The following is a 21,659-nucleotide window of genomic DNA, read 5'->3' as shown; positions in this document are numbered from 1 at the left end:
GGGGTACAACTCCACACAATTCCCACCACCCAATCCCCATAACCCACCCCCTCCCCCGATAGCTTTCCCATTCTCTATCCCTCTGGGAGCATGGACCCAGGGTCGTTGTGGGATGCAGAAGGTGGAAGGTCTGGCTTCTGTAATTGCTTCCTCGCTGAACATGGGCGTTGACTGGTCGGTCTATACTCCCAGTCTGCCTCTCTCTTTCCCTAGTAAGGTGGGGCTTTGGGGAAGCTGAGTGTCTTTTCTTTTGCTCCCTTATTGCTCCACTAGCAGCTTTTCCTGCTAGTGAGAAGGAGACCAAGCTCACAGCATTGCAGCTCAGTCTAGTGTCATGGGAGTCGGCAGCTCAAACCTGGGTTGTGTCTGTGACGCAGGAGGCACCACCCCTTTCTGGTTTTGCCTTTTAAAGTTTAGGTTGCTTTGGTTTTCTTCTCTGGGCTGCGTGGACTGGACTAGCTAGGTTACAGGCAGATGGAGATCTTTCCCATTTGGAAATCCATTAAAGGTTTAGAAATACGTAATCAAAATAAATAAATGGGGCAGAGGGTAGATAGCATAACGGTTATGCAAACAAGATTCTCATGCCTGAGGCTTTGAAGTCCCAGGTTTAATCCCCCCGCACCACCATAAGCCAGAGCTGAACAGTTCTCTGGTAAAATAAATGAATAAATAAATAAATAGAAATATGTATTCTGCTAAAGCATAGTACTGATTTTATAAACTTTTTTGGACCTAGTCGGGGTTGAATTGTGATGTGGAAAACTGGGAAATGTTGTGCAGGTACAAACTTTTGTGTTTTACTGCCAACTGTAAACCATTAATCCCCCAATAAAGAAATTAAATAAAAATAAATATTTTTGGAGACATGGTTTGAAGAAGACAGTTGCTAATGAGAGAAGATTCCTTCTGTGAATTTTGCGCAGACTTCTTAGGCTGATGCTGATGCTAGCTGTGCATGGCTTGTTTCTTGTCCTGGTGACATTTTTGGAGGTGCCCTGGCCCTAGAATAGCCTCTAATTTTACTAAAAGATGGTAAGGCTTTCAGAAAGGACTGGAAAGAAAACACTGGTTTAATCACTTGAGCTTTGACTTTGTGCTCAGTCTGCTAACCTCAAAGGAGCCTTTGCAAAACAAGGGCAGGATTCATACGTGGTCTTTTATGTCATTCTTCCTAAATAATTGAGCTTACTATTTCGCCAATCTTTCCCTGACATTAAGGAAATGACACTTTCTGGTTGTGTAGACAGTGAGCGTCAGATAGCTACAACTTTTTTTTTTTTAATTTTTAAAAATATTTATTCCCTTTTGTTGCCCTTCCTGTTTTATTGTAGTTACTGCTGTCATTGTCGTTGGATAGGACAGAGAGAAATGGAGAGAGGAGGGGAAGAGAGGGGGAGAGAAAGACAGACACCTGCAGACCTGCTTCACTGCTTGTGAAGCGACTCCCCTGCAGGTGGGGAACCGGGATCCTTACGTCCTTGCACTTCGAACCACATGTGCTTATCCCGCTACGCTACTGCCCGACTCCCTAGCTACAACTTCCTTGAGGATTATTTTTCTCATATATCTGGACAGCTAAAGAATTCAGGGCACCATTGAAGACTCCCTCCTAAGTGGCAATCCCTAGACTCAAATCCACAAAGGGATCGTAATCACCTGGATGATTATTTTAGGAGAATGAAATCCTGACTGAACAGGAAGAGCTTCTAGCGATGGAGCAGTTCCTGCGTCGACAGATTGCCTCAGAGAAAGAAGAGATTGAACGCCTCAGAGCTGAGATCGCAGAGATTCAGAGGTAAAGCCAAGTTCAGAGTTTTGAAGCTTCCGTGTTTACTTAGTTTTATGTAAGTATAAGCCTATGTGTTTCTGTTCTTAGGCTTTTATTTTTTGATTTTTATTATCTTTATTTATTGGATAGAGACAGCCAGAAATCAAGAGGGAAGGGAGAGATAGAGAGAGAGAGAGAGACACCGGCAGCCCTGCCTCACCACTCATAAAAGCGTCCCTGCTGTAGGTGAGGACCAAGAGCTTGAACCCGGGTCCTCGCAGACTGTACCGTGTGTGCTCAGCAAGCACGCCACTGCCTGGCCCCCATTCTCTGGCTTTCATATCAGACAATTAGATACCTGAAATAAATCGTCTCTACGTTTCTTTTTCAGCTTCTAGGAATAGTCTAGGTAGATTCATGAAAAGCCAGTCGGTCTGAACCAAGGGAGAGAACAGACAAACATCTTGACTTGCTCATCAGGGTTTTCTCGGCCTCTTGCCCCGCAGCCGCCAGCAGCATGGCCGGAGCGAGACGGAGGAGTACTCCTCTGAGAGCGAGAGCGAGAGCGAGGACGAGGACGAGGACGAGCTGCAGGTCATCCTGGAAGATCTGCAGAGGCAGAACGAAGAGCTCGAGGTGAGTCGAGAGCCAGGGGCGAGATGCGCACAAGCTCCTGGAAAGCCGTAGAGACCACGTCCACGGGCCCCGTGGGCAGCCGGCCGGGAAGCCCGAGTCAGGGTGGATGTGACATGATCCATCAGCTCACCCGAGAAAGTGGGGAGAGAGCGGGGTGCGAGCTGGGTGCGCGCGCCTTGCACACCTGTCTCTCCCTCGGTGTCAGCCACACTTCGCCGCACCACTTGGAGCAGTTTTGAATGATTTGTCTGTGTCCTCGGAGAACAAAAGAAAAATGCTAGATTTCCCTCTGGGTAGAATGACGTCTTAATTGGCCCTTCAAAGCCACAGAGCAGCAGGGTGAACCTGGCAGTAGGAAACTAGGAGACAGTTGCATTCTAAAAAGACAGCAACAGATTTCAATCTTTCCCTAAGTAAAACATTGTTTCCAGATACTGTTAAGAGGCAAAAGAAAGAAGCCCTTTCTTTCTCTTTCTCTTCAAGGCAGCTGTGTTCCTCATCAGGTACATTCAGTCTGGGGGAATCACAGCTGCAGGCCACATAGGAAACAAAATTCCACAGGAAACCAGCCCTGTCCGTCTTTTCCACAGAACCTGGAGATATTCCAGAGAGACTGCCCACTGAGGTCAAGGTCAAGGTCAAGGCAGCTGTCAGATTCCAGGAGTGTGCTGGAGGAGAGACAGAACTGGGTCACCCAGTGTCCTCAGTTCTTGAGTCTTTGTGTCGGCACCTTACTCTGCTTTCTTAACATTTTGTAGATATCTCCAGTAGCCAGGGAGTGGTGTGTGTCCTCTGTCAGGTCCCCAGCTCTGCTGTTCTCTACAGAGGCTTATCCCACTGGGCAGCACGGTGGCCCACAAACTCTTGCCCATTCTTAGTCAAGCAAGAAGGGGAAAAAGATTCAGGGAATGCTCACTTTTCAAAGGCCGCTTGCACAAGTGGAGCCTAGCTCGTGTACTCACACTCCCTGAGCAGAGGCTCAGTCACATGCAGGGAGTCTGGCCCGGGCAGTGCAGGCTGCGTGGAGATGCCCCGGCCTGGAGAAGGGCTGTTCCATGCAGTCAGTCTGGAACTGAGGTTCTGTTTCTGCATTAGCTTGACTGAATGAGGACAAATACTTTGGAAGTGAAGGTTGTATGTAGTTCGGTTGGGCAGTATATTCCTGATGGAATGCCGTTTTTTTAAAATTTTTTTTAAAAATATTTATTTTATTTTATTTATTTCCTTTTGTTGCCCTTGCTGTTTTTTTTATTGTTGTAGTTATTATTGTTGTTGTCGTTATTGGATAGGACAGAGAGAAATGGAGAGAGGAGGGGAAGACAGAGAGGAGGAGAGAAAGATAGACACCTGCAGACCTGCTTCACCGCCTCTGAAGCGACTCCCCTGCAGGTGGGGAGCCAGGGCTCGAACCGGGATTCTTATGCCGGTCCTTGTGCTTTGCGCCACCTGCGCTTAACCCACTGTGCTACAGCCCGACTCCCGGAATGCCGTTTTTTTAAGAGACAAAGGACATTCCTTATTGAAACCGATCGAGGAAGCTGCCCACTTGCCCGCTCATCCCCAGCGGTTGCTAGAATGACTTACAACGTCCTCTGATTTTTAAGGCTGACCAGTTCAAAGACGCATTGAGAGCTGGGCAGATAGCTCATTCCACTGGAGCTAAAACAGAAATGCCCCAGAGGTCAGTAGTGGTTCAGTTGCTGGCATCACCTGTCATAGCTCAGCAGAGCTTTTTCTTTCCTTAATAAATATTAAAGAGCAACAAATGTAGATACTAGAATATTACTGGCAGAACTTTTTCTTTTAATTTTTTTATATTTATTCCTTTTTGTTGTTGTTGTAGTTATTGTCATTGTTGTTGTATAGGACAGAGAAATGGCGGAGGGGAAGACAGGGAGAGAATGACAGACACCTGCAGACCTGCTTCATCACCTGTGAAGCGACTCCCCTGCAGGTGGGGAGCCGGGGCTCGAACCGGGATCCTTACACTGGCCCTTGCGCTTTGCGCCACCTGCGCTTAACCCACCGCACCACCGCCCAACTTCCAGAACTTTTATTAGTACATTTGTGCTTTCCAGATGTACTGTCTTGTAATTAGGAACTTTTTATTCTTCTCTCTGTTCAGAGTTAAGGTGGTTGTGAGCTTCAAGTGCATATTCGTATTTGTGGCTGTTTTACAGCAGCTAATTTGGCTAAAACAAAAAGATACATATATATATATTTAATATTTTTTAAATATTTCCTTTTGTTGCCCTTGTTTTATCATTGTAGTTATTAATTGTAGTTGTCATTGCTGTCGTTGTTGGATAGGACAGACAAATGGAGAGAGGGGAAGACGGGGAGAGAAAGACAGACACCTGCAGACCTGCTTCACTGCAGGTGGGGAGCCGGGGTCTTGAACCGGGATCCTTATGCTGCTCCTTGTACTTTGGATCACCTGTGTTTAACCTGCCTGGCTCCTCAAAAAGATATATTTTTATGGGAGTCGGGTGGTGGCGCAGTGGGTTAAGCGCACGTGGCGCAAAGCGCAGGGACCAGCATAAGAATCCCGGTTCGAGCCCCCAGCTCCCCACCTGCAGGGGAGTCGCTTCATGAGCGGTGAAGCAGGTCTGCAGGTGTCTATCTTTCTCTCCCCTCTCTCTCTGTCTTCCCCTCCTCTCTCCATTTCTCTCTGTCCTATCCAACAACAAAGCAACGTCAACAATGGCAATAATAACCGCAACGAGGCTGCAACAACTAGGGCAACAAAAAGGGGGAAAAAATGGCCTCCAGGAGCGGTGGATTCATGGTGCAGGCACCGAGCCCAGCAATAACCCTGGAGGAAAAAAAAAAAAAAGATACATTTTTATGTAGGATGCCACTGTCAACTGTTCTCTGCTCCGAAACACTGTCTTTTTTTTTTTTTTTTTTTTGCCGCCAGGGCTCAGTGTATATAGAATGAACCCATCTCTCCCAGAGGCCATTTTTTTAATTCCTATTTTATTTGACAGGACAGAGAGAAATTGAGAGGGTTGAGGAGATAGGGAAAGAGAAAGACAGCTGCAGGCCTGTTTCACTGCTGGTGAAGCGTCCACCCTGCAGGTGGGGATCGGGGCTCAAACCCAGGTCCTTGTGCATTTAACCGGGTGCGCCAGTGCCTGGGCTCCTCTTCATCTTCATCTTTTTTTTTTTAAACTTACATATTTATTTACTCATTAACGAAAAAGAGAACCAGAGCATCATCCTGGCACACGTGATGCCAAGGATCCAACATGGGGCCTCACACTCGAGAGTTCAGTTCTTTATCTCGTCTCCCACCTCCTCGGCCGACTAATGTGCTGCTGGGGAACAGACTCGGGGCCACACACCGACCGCTTCCTTCAGTTCAGTCACGTTTGCTCTACAAGGGCAGAGAGTGGGGAAGGCGGAGGAGGCGGAGGAGGAGGAAAGACACCACAGCCCCTCAGTGCTGGGAGTCGAGCCTTCGGCCTCACACCCCGCAGAGCAGGCGCTCCTCTGGGCGAGCCGTCTCCAGCCGCCTTCAGCCCCGTGTCACAGCTGTTCTCTCTGTCACCCTCAAGATCAAGAACAATCACCTGACTCAAGCGATCCACGAGGAGCGTGAGGCCATCATCGAGCTGCGCGTGCAGCTCCGCCTGCTCCAGGTGCAGCGAGCCAAGCCCGAGCCGCAGCCCCACGAGGAAGACGATCCTGACTGGCGTGGGGGTGCCAGCCAGCCACCCAGAGACACGGCCTCAGAGACGAAAGCGGCCAAGGAGCAGGCCAGGCCGTCACCAAGCAGAGACAGGAAGGAGACGCCCATCTGAGCGGCCGCGGCCGTGTCCTGGGATCCCCTGGACCTAACTCGACCTGTGCATCTTACTGTAAGACCCCGAGTCAGAGTGCACACCCCTCCGCTGTACATTCTGTAAAGGTGTCTGTTCCTCTGACTCTTCCTTCTTTCACGAAGCTCACGACTTCTCCGCGTCGGGCTCAGGTGAAGCGAGGGGACGACGCAGTGGCCGTGTGGGCTTGGGGAGGGACGGATGACTCTTGCACATAGGGTCAGCTTCTTTGAAGATTAATTTTCTCAACTCTTTTAACCCTCGAGTGGCTTCTTTTTAAACCAAAAATCATCTTTGCTTTTCTATTATAGCCAAAATCAGGATCTCTTTCTCTTGTTCGGGGTGGGGGGGTCCCGCCTTGCAGGCTGCCCTGCCGGTCCCCCCAGGAGCTCTGCTTCCCTGTCCCTTGCTTGTGCCTTTCACACCTTGTCGGTGCAGATCACGAAGTGGGGATCTGCCTCAGACGCCCTGACTGGCCACAATGGCTCTCACTGGGGTCACCTTTTCCACCCTGTCAGACTCTCCTGTAACAACCCCGAACCACAGCCCTGGGCCCGAGGCATCAGGACGGCCCAGCCGGCTGCAGACTGAGCTGCCCACCGTCCCGGGGTCGGGCCGCCTCCTTCCTCTCGGTCCTCGTGCTGGTGAGCAGCACGAGTTTTTCACGGGGCTCGGTCGTGGTGACCGCCTGCACCTAGTGCATCCACACACAGGATCTGTTTCTCAAACCAGACATTCTTTCTGACTGACCTTTCATTGAAAACAGAATGACTAAGATTGCTTGCTTGGGCTAGAATGTAAATGTCTCCTTGCCTGAATAAGCCATATTTATGCTCTTCAGAGTTTGAAATGACCCATTTTTGCCTCAGTGAACCTGCCGATGGACTCCCCAATTGACAGGACTGAGCAATAGAAAACAAACAGAAACTCCTCCTTTTAATGATAGCTGTGACTCCCAACCCCTTTCCTTGCTTGTACGACTCCTGAGGTGATCTGCGGCGCCTTTGTCAGTCCTCTGTCGGGTAAAGGGCGCCCTGAGGCAGGTCGGTTCTCATGGCTGTGAGGACAGGCCACACGCATTCAAGGTGATGGAAACCACCTCCCAGAGGGCTCTGTCCTCGCCTCCTCCTCCTCTTCCTCGTTAATATTTATTTTCAGCACCTGTTTGATGCGGTTTTTATCCTCTTATCTATTGCACTGTTGTGACTTGTTGGCCATTATTTGATTTTTGTATGAAAAAAAAAGCTTTGTTATAGAAATCAGCATACTATTTTTTTAAATCCGGAGAGAAGATATTATGGTGACTGAAAATATGGTCAGGTGTCAAATATAAATGTGTAAAAAGCATTCTTGCTGTCTCGTTGGTCATGTTACATTCATTTTATATTTGCAGGCAATATCGAAGGTTTCTCTTTTGTTTGTGTAAACTCTAATTTCTATCAAGATGTCATGGATTTTTAAAATTAGTACTTCATTACAATTGTCTCAGTGTTGGTTAACTAATTTTTTTGCCAGGACTATTATTGATCAAGCAAATAAATTCAACAGCCATTTGAGGAAAAAAAAAAAAAGGTCTGATCTACATTTTTGCTTTTCCTTTGAAATAACTGAGTGGCCTGTTGGAGTAATAACTGAGTGGCTGGTAGAGTTGGCTTCATACTTCCTTCTGGGCCAGAGTCAACAAAGTGTCTTGACTCACTAAAGGCCCGTCACTTGGGCAGAGCTGCTCACAGGGATCTGAAGCAGCTGGCTGGCTGAGCGCTGCCCGAACACGTCTGCGTGACCCAGCTGATCCCTGTAGGAAATCGAGCTTTCTTTTTTTTTTTGCCCAGTAACCAAATCGGCTGACCCAGTTTAACAAAAAAAAGCAAAAAGAAAAAGTGGGTTGGTGATTTCAAAGTTGTTTTCTTTAAGGGGATAGTGGGTTTAACAGGCAACACTCTTGACTGGTTTAAGGGCTGATTTATGGGAGAGCCAAAGCTGATTGCCTCTTTGGTCGCATGGGAGTCAGTGTAAGGAAGCCCGTTTGCGGTTGGGGGCAGGGGGACACACACTACTGTGAGCTTCAAACACTTCCCTCCCTGTGGGTAAGTCTCTCAAGCCTGATTTCTGATCAGAGACTTTAAGACATAGAACTTGGGAGTCGGGCGGTAGTGCAGTGGGTTAAGCGCAGGTGGCGCAAAGCGCAAGGACTGACGTCAGGATCCCGGTTCAAGCCCCCAGCTCCCCACCTGCAGGGGAGTCGCTTCACAGGCGGTGAAGCAGGTCTGCAGGTGTCTGTCTTTCTCTCCCCCTCTCTGTCTTCCCCTCCTCTCTTCATTTCTCTCTTGTCCTATCCAACGACGACGACAACAATAACTACAACAAGGGCAATAAAAGGGAATTAAATATATATTTAAAAAAAAAAAAGACACAGGACTTAGTCCAAAACAGTACCTTTGTCTTTCCCCTTCTGCCTACAGCTAGTAAGCCATCTAGAACTCAAAGGTTCCTCTGCTCGTCGTGCAACACAGTCATACGTATACTGAAGGTGGGTGATGGCGCACCGGGTTGAGTGCATGTTACAATGGTCAAGGACCTAGGTTCGAGCCCCTGGTCACCACCTGCAGGAGGAGAGCTTCACAAGTGGTAAAGCAGAACTGCGGGTGTCTTGTCTCTTTTCTTACCTCCCCCTTCCTCCCAAGTTCTGGCTGTCTCTATCCACTGAAGATTAAAAAAAAAAAAAAAGTGAATTGAGAGTCATAGATGGGTCAGAATAGGGAGAATAACTACAATGGAGTGTGTAACCTGACTCAGTCCCAGCAAAGAGCAACAGAGGCCCAGTACGGAAAGAAGCCAACAGCAGAGGGCTGGGGAATTAGTCATGCCTTTGTCCACCTGCACTGGCTTCTACTAGGACACCACCCTCCCCTTTATCCTCACGCACACAGAAGCCCTAGGACACACACCATCCCCAGTGTCCTGGAAGCAGCACTCAAAGTGCAGTGGGGTAAGTGATCTTGGACTTCTGAACAGCAAGGACAAGGACTCCAGTGACTCCTCTGGCTATTAAACTCCGCGAAAGGCAGTGGGGACAGAGAAGTGCATGCTATAGTGCCACCTGCTGGAATATAAGGTAAAATTCTCTGGTAAGCTGTTAGAATCAAAGTAGACACAAGTTAACCTAAATAAATGAGAGGCTGTTAGTCGCTACAGAGTATTTGATTATGCACCACGAGAAATCACAATTAGCATTGTGTCACAAAAAGAAAACTTGTTCTTCAGAAACCAAATTTAAAAGCCATGGTAGATTATAATCAGAATTAAATACATACTGGGGAAGTCGGGCGGTAGCGCAGCGGGTTAAGCGCACGTGGAGCCAAGCGCAAGGACCGGTGTAAGGATCGCAGTTCGAGCCCCTGGCTCCCCACCTGCAGGGGAGTCGCTTCACAGGCAGTGAAGCAGGTCTGCAGGTGTCTGTCTTTCTCGCCCCCTCTGTCTTCCCCATCTCTCTCCATTTTTCTCTGTCCTATCCAACACGATGATGACATCAATGATAATAATGACTACAACAATAAAACAAGGGTAACAAAAGGGAATAAATATTTTTAAAAAATACATATTGGTCATGAGAAATTCAACAAGCAGGGCCTGGCCCAGGTGAATGCACACGTCACCATGAACAAGGGCCTAGGTACAAGCCCCCAGTCTCCACCTGCATGGTGGGGAGCTCCCACGTGATCCTGGCCTCAGGTGTTTCTGCCACCAGGGTTTTTGTTGGGGCTTGGTGCCAGCACTACAGATTCACTGCTCCTGGTGGCCATTTTTCTTTTATATTTATTTCCCCTTTTGTTGCCCTTGTTTTTTATTGTTTTAGTTATTATTGATGTCGTTGTTAGATAGGACAGAGAGAAATGGAGAGAGGAGGGGAAGACGGGCGGGTAGAGAAAAGACAGACACCTGCAGACCTGCTTCACCGCCTGTGAAGCGACTCCCCTGCAGGTGGGGAGCCGGGGGCTCAAAACCAGGATCCTAATGCTGGTCCCTGCGCTTAGAGTCACATATGCTTAATCCGCTGCGCTACCGCTACCGCTCGACTCCCCATTTTTATTTTCTATTAAAAAAAAATTTTTTTTAATATTATTCCCTTTTGTTGCCCTTGTTTTATTGTTGTAGTTATTATTGTTGTTGTCATTGTTGGATAGGACAGAGAGAAATGGAGAGAGGAGGGGAAGACAGAGGAGGAGAGAAAGATCGACACCTGCAGACCTGCTTCACCGCCTGTGAAGCGACTCCCCTGCAGGTGGGGAGCCGGGATCCTTATGCCGGTCCTTGTGCTTTGCACCACCTGCGCTTAACCCGCTGCACTACAGCCTGACTCCCTCTATTTCTGATAGGACAGGAAATTGAGAGGTGGAGACAGATACCTGCAAGCACTTGCTTTCCTTGTGAAGTGTCCCCCAGCAAAGGCGGGGACTAGAGGCCTGAACTTAATAACCAGTAGCACCAGCTGTGCCTCTGCTGGCCCTAAGATTTATTTTTTGGTCCGGGAGGTGGCGCAGTGAATAAATCACTGGACTCTCAAGCGTGAAGTCCTGAGTTCAATCCCCGGAAGCACATGTACCAGAATGATGTCTGGTTCCTTCTCTCCTAGCTTTCTCATAAATAAATAAAAAATAAATAAATAAAATATATTTTTTGATTGACTGATTTGACCACTAGGGTTACTGCTGGGGCTCAGTGCTTGCCAAAACCAGTGGCCTTTCTTCCTTGTTCTGCTTTTAGCTCCCCGCCACCCACCCCCTTTAATAGAGGATGAGACAGAGAGAAGGGAAGGGGGGAAAAAAAAACAGAGGCAGACAACTGTGGCGCTGCCTCGATGCTCAGGGCGCTTTCCCTTTTGCAGGTGGCAACTGAGGGTTTGAATACAGGTTATGGCATGTGGTGACCCTGCCGCCAGGCCTCAATTTATTTCACTAAATCAAGAGCGGGGCTGGGGCTGGGGCGGGGTGGCCTGGTGGTGGGGTACCCAGTTAAGGGCACGCAGCCTGTAGGGTGGGAGACGCTTCCCGAGCAGTGAGGCAGGTCTTCAGGTGCCTGTCTTTCTCTCTCCCTCTTTGCCTCCCCCTCCCCTCTCAATTTCTCTGTCCTAATAAAATGGAAAAAATGGCCGCCAGGAGCAGTGGCTTCACAGTCTCGGCACCAAGACCCAGCGATGACCCTGGAGGAAGACAAAACAAAAACAAGAGTGGGGCTGGGGAACAAGGTTCGGAGCATCGCCGGCATATGTGCACTGGTGATCCAAGCACAAAAACTACGCAGCACCACTGTCAAGTCATGTGAGGGCAATGGGTATCCTAGCAGAGGGAGAGCCAGCAGCCTCTCAGCTCAAAGCAACATACCGTCACAAGGCAACGCCGAATGACCACAAGTCAGTGGGAGGCAGTTTTACAGACAGCCAGGGAAAATTCAGTAACCTACAAAGGTCTCGATGCTACTGAGAATATCAGCTGTCACAGTGCTTCCCTAACACACCTGGGCAGTTAAAGCAACTCTGAGAAAAAGATGGCAGCGTCCCACTGGCTTTACTTCACCCCTTCCTACAAGGATGTGTCCATCAGAACAGCATAGTGCTGGGATAAGCACATCAGTAGGACAACGGAAAGCACAGAAATAACCCACACATATTCAGACCACCAGTTCATGACGAGACCACACACTGCAGACGGCGGCCGGGGAAGTACAGCCACCGTGAAGAAGGACCCGGCTTCGAGCCCCCACTGCCCGCCTGCGATGGGGGAGGAGGATGCTTCCCAAGTGGTGAAGCAGGTTTCTCCCCCCCGTTTTTTTTTTTTAATTTTTAAAATATTTATATTCCCTTTTGTTGCCCTTGTTTTTTATTGTTCTTTTTTAATGAAAAAAATTTATTATTGGGTAGAGACAGAAACTGAGAGGGGAGGGGCGATAGACACCCGCAGCTCTGCTTCACCACTTGGGAAGCTTTCCTGCTGCAGGCGGGGACCAGGGGCTTGCAACCAGGTCCCTGTGCGCTGTCATGTGTGCGCTTAACCAGGTGCGCCACCGCCTGGCTCTCCCTTTCTCCCTCTGTATCTCCCTGTATTTGTCCTGCCAAATAAAAAAAAAAGGAGAAAGTCTCTTTGAGGAAACACACACAAAAGACCCATTATTTGATGCATACACAAAAGTCAGCTCAAAAAAGGACTAACGATTTGAATGTAATGAGATGGCTTTGGGGGATTCTACTCCAGGGGCAAAGGAAAAATCACTACAAAGAAATCAAGGAGGGGGTCGGGCAGTAGCGCACCAGGTTAAGCACACATGGCATGAAGTGCAAGGACCGGCGCAAGGATCCCGGCTTGACCCACCCGGACGTGTGAAGCAGGTCTGCAGGTGCCTTTCTCTCCCTGTCTTCCCCTCCTCTCTCGATTTCTCTCTGTCCTAGCCAACAACAGCAATGACAACAATAATAACAATAAAACAAAATGTAAACAATGGCCTCCAGGAGCAGTGTTGTTTTTACTGTAGGCACCCAGCCCCAGCTGCAATATGCGAATCATGCATGACAATATAGCTCCCATGTAGTGCAAAAACAACAAAACTTAAATGGGTGTGGAAGGCCCGGGGGCGGGACCGTGGCTATAGAGACTCACGGCACTGGACTCTAGGCACTGTATGCACCGCAGCCATGTTCTGTTCTTTCACACACACAAATCAAGTGAGTCATTAAGGGGAGGTGGTCTGACAGTCTGAATTGACATCTCACCCTAAGAAGACGCAGAGGATGGGAGTCAGGCGGTAGTGCAGTGGGTTAAGCGCACGTGGCGCAAAGCACAAGGACCGGCATAAGGATCCCGGTTCGAGTCCCCTTCTCCCCACCTGCAGGGGAGTCGCTTCACAGGCGGTGAAGCAGGTCTGCAAGTGTCTGTCTTCCTCTTCCCCTTTCTGTCTTTTCCTCCTCTCTCCATTTCTCTCTGTCCTATCCAACAACAATGACATCAACAACAACAATAACTACAACAACAATAAAATACGACAAGGGCAACAAAAGAGAATAAATAGTAAAAAAAAAAGACGCAGAGGTGGGCCACAGACATATGAGAAGATGTTTATTATCACTTACTGCTAAGGGTGTGAAAATCAGAACTACAGTGAGGTGTCTCCTCACACCTACGAGGATGGATCATACTGACAGAACCGTGGGAGCAAGGGATGGAGGAAAGGGAGCTTTCACATGCTTTTAGTAAGGGTATGAACTGGTCCCTCCACTATGGAAGATTCACAGTGAGATCCTGTTTGATCCTACTGTTCCATTCATAGCATCTAGCTGACAGTGGGAATGAGCTCATTCAAAAACATAAACGCACGCCCGTTATTTACTGAAGTAATATTTACAGTGTTGTAATGTGCACGCAAGATGAAACTACTCAGGTAGAAACAAAGATGAAACCTCACCATTCGCAACATGGATGAATCTTGAGGGGATTATGACAAGTGACCTGTCAGACACAAATAATGGTTAGGATAACTCCTATGTGGACTCTAAGGACCCAAAGTCGAAATCAAGAGCTTGGGTACGGAGGAGGGGGCTGATGCAGTGCGTGAAGGGAGTCAAGTGTTTGGTAGCAGATTTGCTGATGACCATGATGTGTCAACAGGACCTGTGGACGTCAAATTATAATGCTGAGACCTAAAACAATCAACAAAGGTTACCCTAGTTCGAAGAAAAGCTAGATGCGGGAGCAGCAGCAGCTGTGTTTCTCTCCTCTCCTCTCCCGGGCCAACTAGGAATACCAAAGGAGACCAACTGGGACCGCAACAAGGCAGGACTAGAACGACTTCAGGTACCCACCAAATCTTGGTTTGCAAACACAGGTGAGTGCAAACATAGGCTCGTGGACAGAGAGGAGCCTAAGGAGAGAGAGATTGTGCGGCTGGTAACAGTTCAGCAGCTTACCACTTGAGGCACCACCTCCAGTCTGCTTTACCAACAAAAAGACAGCTGAAGGGAGGAGAGGACTCCCCTGAGACTCACGAAGTGGAACTAACTGTGAGTCTCCATTGCTACAGCCCTCAGAGGCTGGAGCAGCTGAGGGGAGGCCCTGTGCTGGGAACAGAGAACTGACCAGGAAACACAGGAGAAGAGCTACACCACGGTGGCCTAGCAGTGGGGCTGTACAGTGGGAGCCTTTCCACATTGTTCTCCTGATGAGAACATGGTGAATAATTGCCTCAGAACCTACAGACTGTAAGTGGGACTTGCTTAGAAACTCACAGGGCCCAGCAGTGCTGCCTGGCTTGGCAGAGAAGCTGAACTGAGCCTGGAGCTTTGGATCCATGGGGTGTGAGTGTCTCATTGCATAGCCACTGGATTCTCTCCCCTCTCCTCACCCTACTTTCTCTCTTGTTCAGGAGTGAGTGATTAAGCTAAGAAGCCTACTTATAGTTTAAAAGCCCTCAGGCTCCCATAGCCTACAGGGAAGAAAAAGAACAAAAGAGGTTTTAACAGTCACTGTGCTCCAACTCAAAGACTGAAATAATATCAAAACAACTGTTAATTTCCACAACTGTGAACTTTTTAAGTACCTTACCTAGACACAAGTCAATCCAGGCAAGAGTGATCAGTAATTTGAAAAAGTACTGGGAGAGGGACCTCATAACATACTATATACAATGGTTAAACCAACAAAAAGAAATACTGGAGAAATGAACCAGGACAAGAGTCCAGCTAAAAGCCCCCCACAGAGGTTGAACCAAAAATAGTGAGAATAATGTCTAAACACTTGTTAAGGAAATAGTCACAGGAGTAAAGAGTTTGAAAGAATTGTCATCAGAAAGGCAGAAATAAATGAGACTCTGGAAGAAAACACTAATTATCTCAAGGTTATCAGAGAGCTTAAAGTTGAAATAGCTGAGCTAAGAACAGAACTAGCTGAACAAGCTAAAACAGTACAGCGGAGAGAGAATAGAATAAATGAGGCTGAAGACAGAATTAGCAAGATTGAGGATGAATTAGAGATAATTAAAAAAGTAAAAGATCGCAAAAAGATCAGACCACTCTAAAAACTACAATAATGGCATTAAAATATCTCCAGTCTTTGATATCAATACATGTCAATGGCCTGAATTCACCTATTAAAAGATAGAGTCTTCTTCTTCTAGCGTTTGCCCTTCTTCCGTAGCCAGTCAACAGCATCAGGTTGAGCCTGATGTAAAGTTTCGAGACCTCCTTTGAATCTGGAGAGGTGGCAGTCGTTGACTATGTGGGTCATAGTCTGTCTTTCAAAAGGTAGAGTAGGAAGATGGATCAGAAAACACAACCCAACAATATGCTGTCTACAGGAAACCCACCTAACTCAACAAGATAAACACAGACTCAAATGATGGAAAACTATCATACAAGCCAATGGCCCACAAAAAAGGGCAGGAAGAGCTATTCTCATATCTGACACGATAGACTTTCAAAGAAATAAAATTACTAACATCTATGCACCCAATGAGAAGCCATCTAAATACATCAAACATCTACTGAAAGAACTACAGCAATATATTTAAAGAAACACAATCATAGTAAGAGACTTCAACACCCCACTCTCTCAACTTGACAGATCATCCAGGCAGAAAATCAATAAAGACATGAGGGAGCTAAATGAGGAGATAGATAAACTATAACTACTAAACATTTTCAGAATCATTCACCCCAAGAAACTGGAATTCACATTCTAGTCAAGTCCACATGGGTCATTTTCAAGGATAGACCATACGTTAGGCCACAAAGACAGCATCAGTATTTCAAGAGCATTAAAATCATCTCAGGCATCTTCTCAGACCACAGTGGAATTAAACTAACACTTCACAACCAAAAAAAAGGTTAGTAATAGTCTCAAAATGTGGAAGCATAACAGTACACTACTTAACAACTACTGGGACAAAGAGGAAATAAAGGAAGAAATCAAAATGTTTCGAGACTTCAATGAAAATGAAGACACAAGCTATCAAAATATTTGGGACACAGCTAAGGCAGTACTGAGGGGGAAGTTCATAGCCATACAAGCACACATTAGGAAACAAGAAGAAGCACAAATAAACAGCCTGATTGCACATCTTAAAGACCTAGAAGAAGAAGAACAAAGGAATCCTAAAGCAACCAGAAGGACAAGGACAGAAATCACTAAAGTTAAGGCAGAAATAAATAACATTGAAAATAAGAAAACCATACAAAAGAACAACGAAAGTAAATGTTGATTCTTCAAAAGAGTGAACAAAATCGACAAACCTTTAGCCAGACTCACAAAACAAAAAAGGGAGAAGACCCAAATAAATCAGATTGTAAATGAAAGAGGAGATATCACAATAGACACTGCAGAAATTCAACATATCATGGGAGGCTTCTATGAACAACTTTATGCCCCAAGCTAGAGAACCTGGAATAAATGGATGATTTCCTAGATACCTATAAACTTCCAAAATTAAATAAAGAGGAACTAGATAATATCAACAGGCCCATCACAGAAAATGAAATTGAAAAAGTTATCAAAAAACTTTCCCAAGAATAAAAGTCCTGGACCAGATGGTTTTACAAATGAATTCTACAAAACCTTTAAAGAAAAACTAATACCTCTACTTACATCACTCTGATAAAAACCGAACAGGGACACTATCACAAAAGAAAACTACAGACCAGTATCTCTGATGAACACAGATGCTAAAATATTGAGCAAAATTCTAGCCAACCAGATACACCAGTCTATTAAAAAGATTAGTCATCATGACCAAGTGGGGTTTATCAAAGGCATGCAAGGTTGGTTTAATTTACATAAATCAATGTGATCTACCACATCAATAAAAGCAAGACAAAAAACCACATGGTCATATCAATAGATGCAGAGAAAGCCTCTGACAAAATCCAACATCCCTTTATGATCAAAACACTATAAAAAATGGGAATAAATGGAAAATTTCTCAAGATAGTGGAGTCTATATATAGCAAACCTACAGCCAACATCATACTCAATGGTGAAAAGCTGGAAGCATTTCCCCTCAGATCAGGTACTAGACAGGGCTGCCCACTATCACCATTTTTCTTTTTTTAAGGAGTTTATTTATTTACTCATGAGAAAGATAGGAGGAGAGAAAGAACCAGCCATCACTCTGGTACATGTGCTGCCGGGGATCGAACTGAGGACCTCATGGTTGAAAGTCTATGGCTTAGCCACTGCGCCATCTCCCAGACCACCACTATCACCATTATTATTCAACATAGTGTTGGAAGTTCTTGCCATAGCAATCAGGCAGGAGCAAGGAATTAAAGGCATACAGATTGGAAGAGAAGAATTCAAACTCTCCGTATTTGCAGACGACATGATAGTATACCTAAAAAAACCTAAAGAATCCAGCAAGAAGCTTTTGGAAATCATCAGTAAGGTATCAGGCTATAAAACTAACATTCAAAAGTCAGTGGCATTCCTCTATGCAAACACTAAGTTAGAAGAAGAGGAAATCCAGAAATCAATTTCTTTGACTATAGCAACAAAAACAGTAAAATATCTAGGAATAAACCTAACCAAGGAAGTGAAAGACTTGTATACTGAAAATTATGAGTCACTACTCAAAGAAATAGAAAAAGACACAAAGTGGAAAGATATTCCATGTTCATGGGTTAGAAGAACTAACATCATTAAAATGAATATACTACAGAGCCATATACAAATTTAATGCTATCCCCATCAAGATCCCAAGCACATTTTTTAGGAGAATAGAACAAATGCTACAAATGTTTATCTGGAACCAGAAAAGACCTAGAATTGCCAAAACAATCTTGAGGAGAAAGAACAGAACTGGAGGCATCACACTCCCAGATCTCAAACTGTATTATAGGGCCACTGTCATCAAAACTTCTTGGTACTGGAACATGAATAGACACACTGCCAGTGGAACAGAATGGAGAAGTAAGCCCCCACACCTATGGACATCTAATCTTATTCCTTTCTCTCTCATTACAAATGAAACAAATATCTTTGAAAAGAAATAAATAAAAATGTACATAAGCTTCTACGTATGGTTTGAAAAAAACAAGAAAAGCTAGCCGCGCGTCCTGCTGTCAAGGGGAGCGCTGGGATTCTGGTTTCCTATTTGTACGGCACTCACAGGCTCTGAGTTTGAGTCTACAGTCAGGAAGCTTGTCCTTTTCTTTTTTTAATTTTAATGTTTTATTTATTACTGTATAGAGACAGAGGGAAATTGAGAGAAGATAGACAGAGAGACACCTGCAGCCCTACTTCACCACTCGTGAAGCTTTCCCCCCGCAGGCAGGCACAGGGGGGGTTTGAACCTGGATCTTTGCGCACTGTCATGTGTGCACTTAACCAAGGGTGCCACCACCTGGCCCCTGCACTTCTCCTTTTCTAACTCTAAGGATCCTGGTTGAACCAAAAATAAATCTTTGGGCCCTGCCAGGACCTTGTCTTCACCATAAAGCCACAGTCTGAAGGGTGGCCGGCCGGGGGGCATCCTGCCCTGCCACTCAAACTGCTCCTGAAGTGAGTGCAGCCTGCTTGCCACGTTCCTCAGAGGTGACCAATCGGGACTTAGAGGTCACACAGGTTCTGGCGCCGAGTATCATATATGCCCGCGCCCTGGAGCAGGCGGATGGGGATAAATAGTTCATTTGAGCCACAGAATTTTTTTTTTTTTTTTAGTAAGAATGGGAGTTACTCCCTGCCCTAATCCAACTTTCTTTTTTAAAATTTTATTCATTTTTAATCTTAAAAAAAATTTTTTTTAAGTATTTATTTTCCCTTGTTGCCCCTTTTGTTTAACGTTGTTGTTGTTATTGATGTCGTTGTTGTTGGATAGGACAGAGAGAAATGGAGAGAGGAGGGCAAGACACAGAGGGGGAGAGAAAGACAGACACCTGCAGACCTGCTTCACCGCCTGTGAAGTGACTCCCCTGCAGACAGGGAGCCAGGGGATTGAACGGGGATTCTTACGCCCATCCTTGTGCTTTGCACTAACGTGCACTTAACCCGCTGCGCCACCGCCCGACTCCCCTAAGCCAACTTTGTAGCCCTTTTCTCTACTCTCACACCATTCTCTCAAGCAATATTCTTTTTTTGCTCCAGGGTTATTGCTGGGGCTTGGTGCCTGCACCACAAATCCACTGCTCCTGAAGGCTATTTTTTCCCCTTGTTTTTTCTACCGTTGTTGTGGTTATTATTACTGTTTTTTTTAATTATTCTATTTATTGGATAGAGACAGCCAGAAATCAAGAGGGAGGAGGAGACAGAGAGGGAGAGAGACAGAGAGACACCTGCAGCCCTGCTTCACCACTTGTAAAGCTTTCCCCCTGCAGGTAGGGACCAGGGGCTTGAACCCAGGTCCTTGTGCATTGCAGTACATGTGCTCAACGAGGTGTGCCACCACCTGGCCCTGTTATTATTATTATTATTATTGTTGGATAGGACAGAGAGAAATGGAGAGGGGAGGGGAAGACAGAGAGAGAAAGACACCTACAGACCTGCTTCACTACCTGTGAAGTGACCCCCCTGCAGGTGGGGGTCCAGGGGCTCGAACTGGGATCCTTACACTGGTTCTTGTACTGTGCACCACATGCACTTATCCTGCTGCCCGACCCTCGACAATATTCTTATCCAACCTCAGGCTAGCTACCAAACTCAAGCACAACTATCACAGCTGTTGCCCCCAGGAACACGCCTAAAATGAATTTCCTAGCTTTCCTCTAAAGTCCCTAATCTCATCTGCTCTAATCCTACATTTTGGTTCTTGTTCATTAACCATTTTGTCTCAGCTTAGATCATGCCAGCCCCCAGACATTAAGCTACAAGAGGCTACCATGACTCCACCCGACCTCTCTGGGCAGACCACCTCACCAGTGTGTCCTGGACCCTCACGTTTCCAGAGCTCTGGTCCACTAGGGAGAGATAGAAACATTTTGGGGACATGGATCCACCTGTCAACACCCATGCTCGGGGAAGCAATTACAGAAGCCAGAACTCCTACCTTCTCCACCCCCAAAACAACCTTGATCCAGACTCCCAGCGGTGGAGAAGTGAGAGGATGAAGATAAGAGGACTCTGCCCTCCAGCTCCATCAGCACCCAGAGAAACAGAAGGAAAAGGAGAGGGACATATGGAGGTAGCTATGTTGTCGTGAGTGGCTTGGAGAGAGGACTCGATCAGGGAAAAAAAAAAAAAAAGTGCGCGCGGGGGGGGGGGGGGGGATTATGTATAAATGTGGACAGATAGTTGTAGAGAGGATGGTTGGTCCATGTCTACAATCTTAAGGGAACTGTGGTGGATGGCAGTGGGGAAGAGTGAAGATTCAGAACCCTGGTGGTGGGAATGGTGTGGATTCACACCCCTGTCGACAGTTAATTCTGTAATATAAAAGCAAGTTAAAAAATAATTAAATACAAATAAATCTTCAAATGAAAAATATCAGAGAGGAAGAAAGGAAAGGAGGGAGGGAAGAAGGAAGGACACTGCTAAATCCTGGTTTCCACACTTGCTTGCTTCTCTGCCGTGGAAACCCACCCACCTCCTCCTCTTAGACAGTGTTATGCTGAGAGGCTGAGCACGGAGGGTTCAGCCTCTCCTGCTCCCGACACAACATCTAGAGGCCAGGCCACACCTTGACCAAGCTTCTGTCCTCAGCGGGCCTTAGCAGAAGACCTGAGGGACTGAGCTCACGCTATTCCATGAGAGAGGACCTGGGTTGGAGTCGGGCTGCACCACACACTGGGGAAGCTTCACAGCTGGTGAAGCAGTGCTGCGACGTGTCTCCTCCTCCTCCTCTTTCTCTTTCCTGTGTTTGACTGCAATCTGGGAAAACACACAAGCGAACAATACAGAAAGCCTCAAAGTAAGAGGTGATACTCTCATCCTTCTGAAACTTGGAACTGCTAGAAGGACTATCTGCAATGCCTCGTTTGTGCTGACTGTTCACAAGAGCAGGTGGCTTTTGTGTTTACTGCCTGCTGGGAGACTGTTGTAGAAGTCTACGTGTTGGGGGGGAGCACTTTCAGAGCCAGGAGTGTATGAGAGAATATTCTTCAGCAGCTACTAAGGGTCAAGGGCACGTGCACGGCTTCTGGCGGCCCTGAGGAGTTCCTGCTGCGTCAACGACACCACGACGCACAGACACACACACAGGGACTTAGGCCCGGAGCCTTCTTTCCACCTCGTCCCCACAGGAGCGACTGGTCACTCGGACACAAGCACCTTCACAGAGAATCGCGTCTGACTGCCCAGTAGCCCTGAGATGGGGAGGCATAAGTAATTCCCATCTTATAGGAGAGGCGGGGGCTCAGAGCTGCCCTCTGGGAACAGAGAGACAGAGACACAGTGAGGTGCAGGCAGGTCCAGCCCGCACAGGCAGAGTCAAAGCAATGACTAAACTAGTTAAAAGACAAA

At 46.7% G+C, this 21,659-nt stretch overlaps 1 protein-coding gene across 1 annotated transcript in view; it reads left to right on the top strand.

Moving 5' to 3' along the window:
• The window catches only part of RALBP1 (ralA binding protein 1), a 48,192-nt gene extending 40,380 nt beyond the window's left edge, over positions 1-7,812 (top strand). Inside the window, exons 8-10 of the mRNA XM_060200671.1 lie at positions 1,677-1,798; positions 2,278-2,407; positions 5,968-7,812. Of these exons, the coding sequence (XP_060056654.1) occupies positions 1,677-1,798; positions 2,278-2,407; positions 5,968-6,213 (498 nt within the window). The 3' untranslated portion in view covers positions 6,214-7,812. The remainder of the gene's footprint in view (positions 1-1,676; positions 1,799-2,277; positions 2,408-5,967) is intronic.
• Positions 7,813-21,659: the final 13,847 nt, after the last annotated feature.

This window comes from Erinaceus europaeus, chromosome 10 (genome assembly GCF_950295315.1).
Source record: "Erinaceus europaeus chromosome 10, mEriEur2.1, whole genome shotgun sequence".
NCBI classification, from domain to species: Eukaryota; Metazoa; Chordata; class Mammalia; order Eulipotyphla; family Erinaceidae; genus Erinaceus; species Erinaceus europaeus.
The sequence above is the reverse complement of the archived record's forward strand: the minus strand, read 5'-3'. Positions and strand labels throughout refer to the sequence as shown.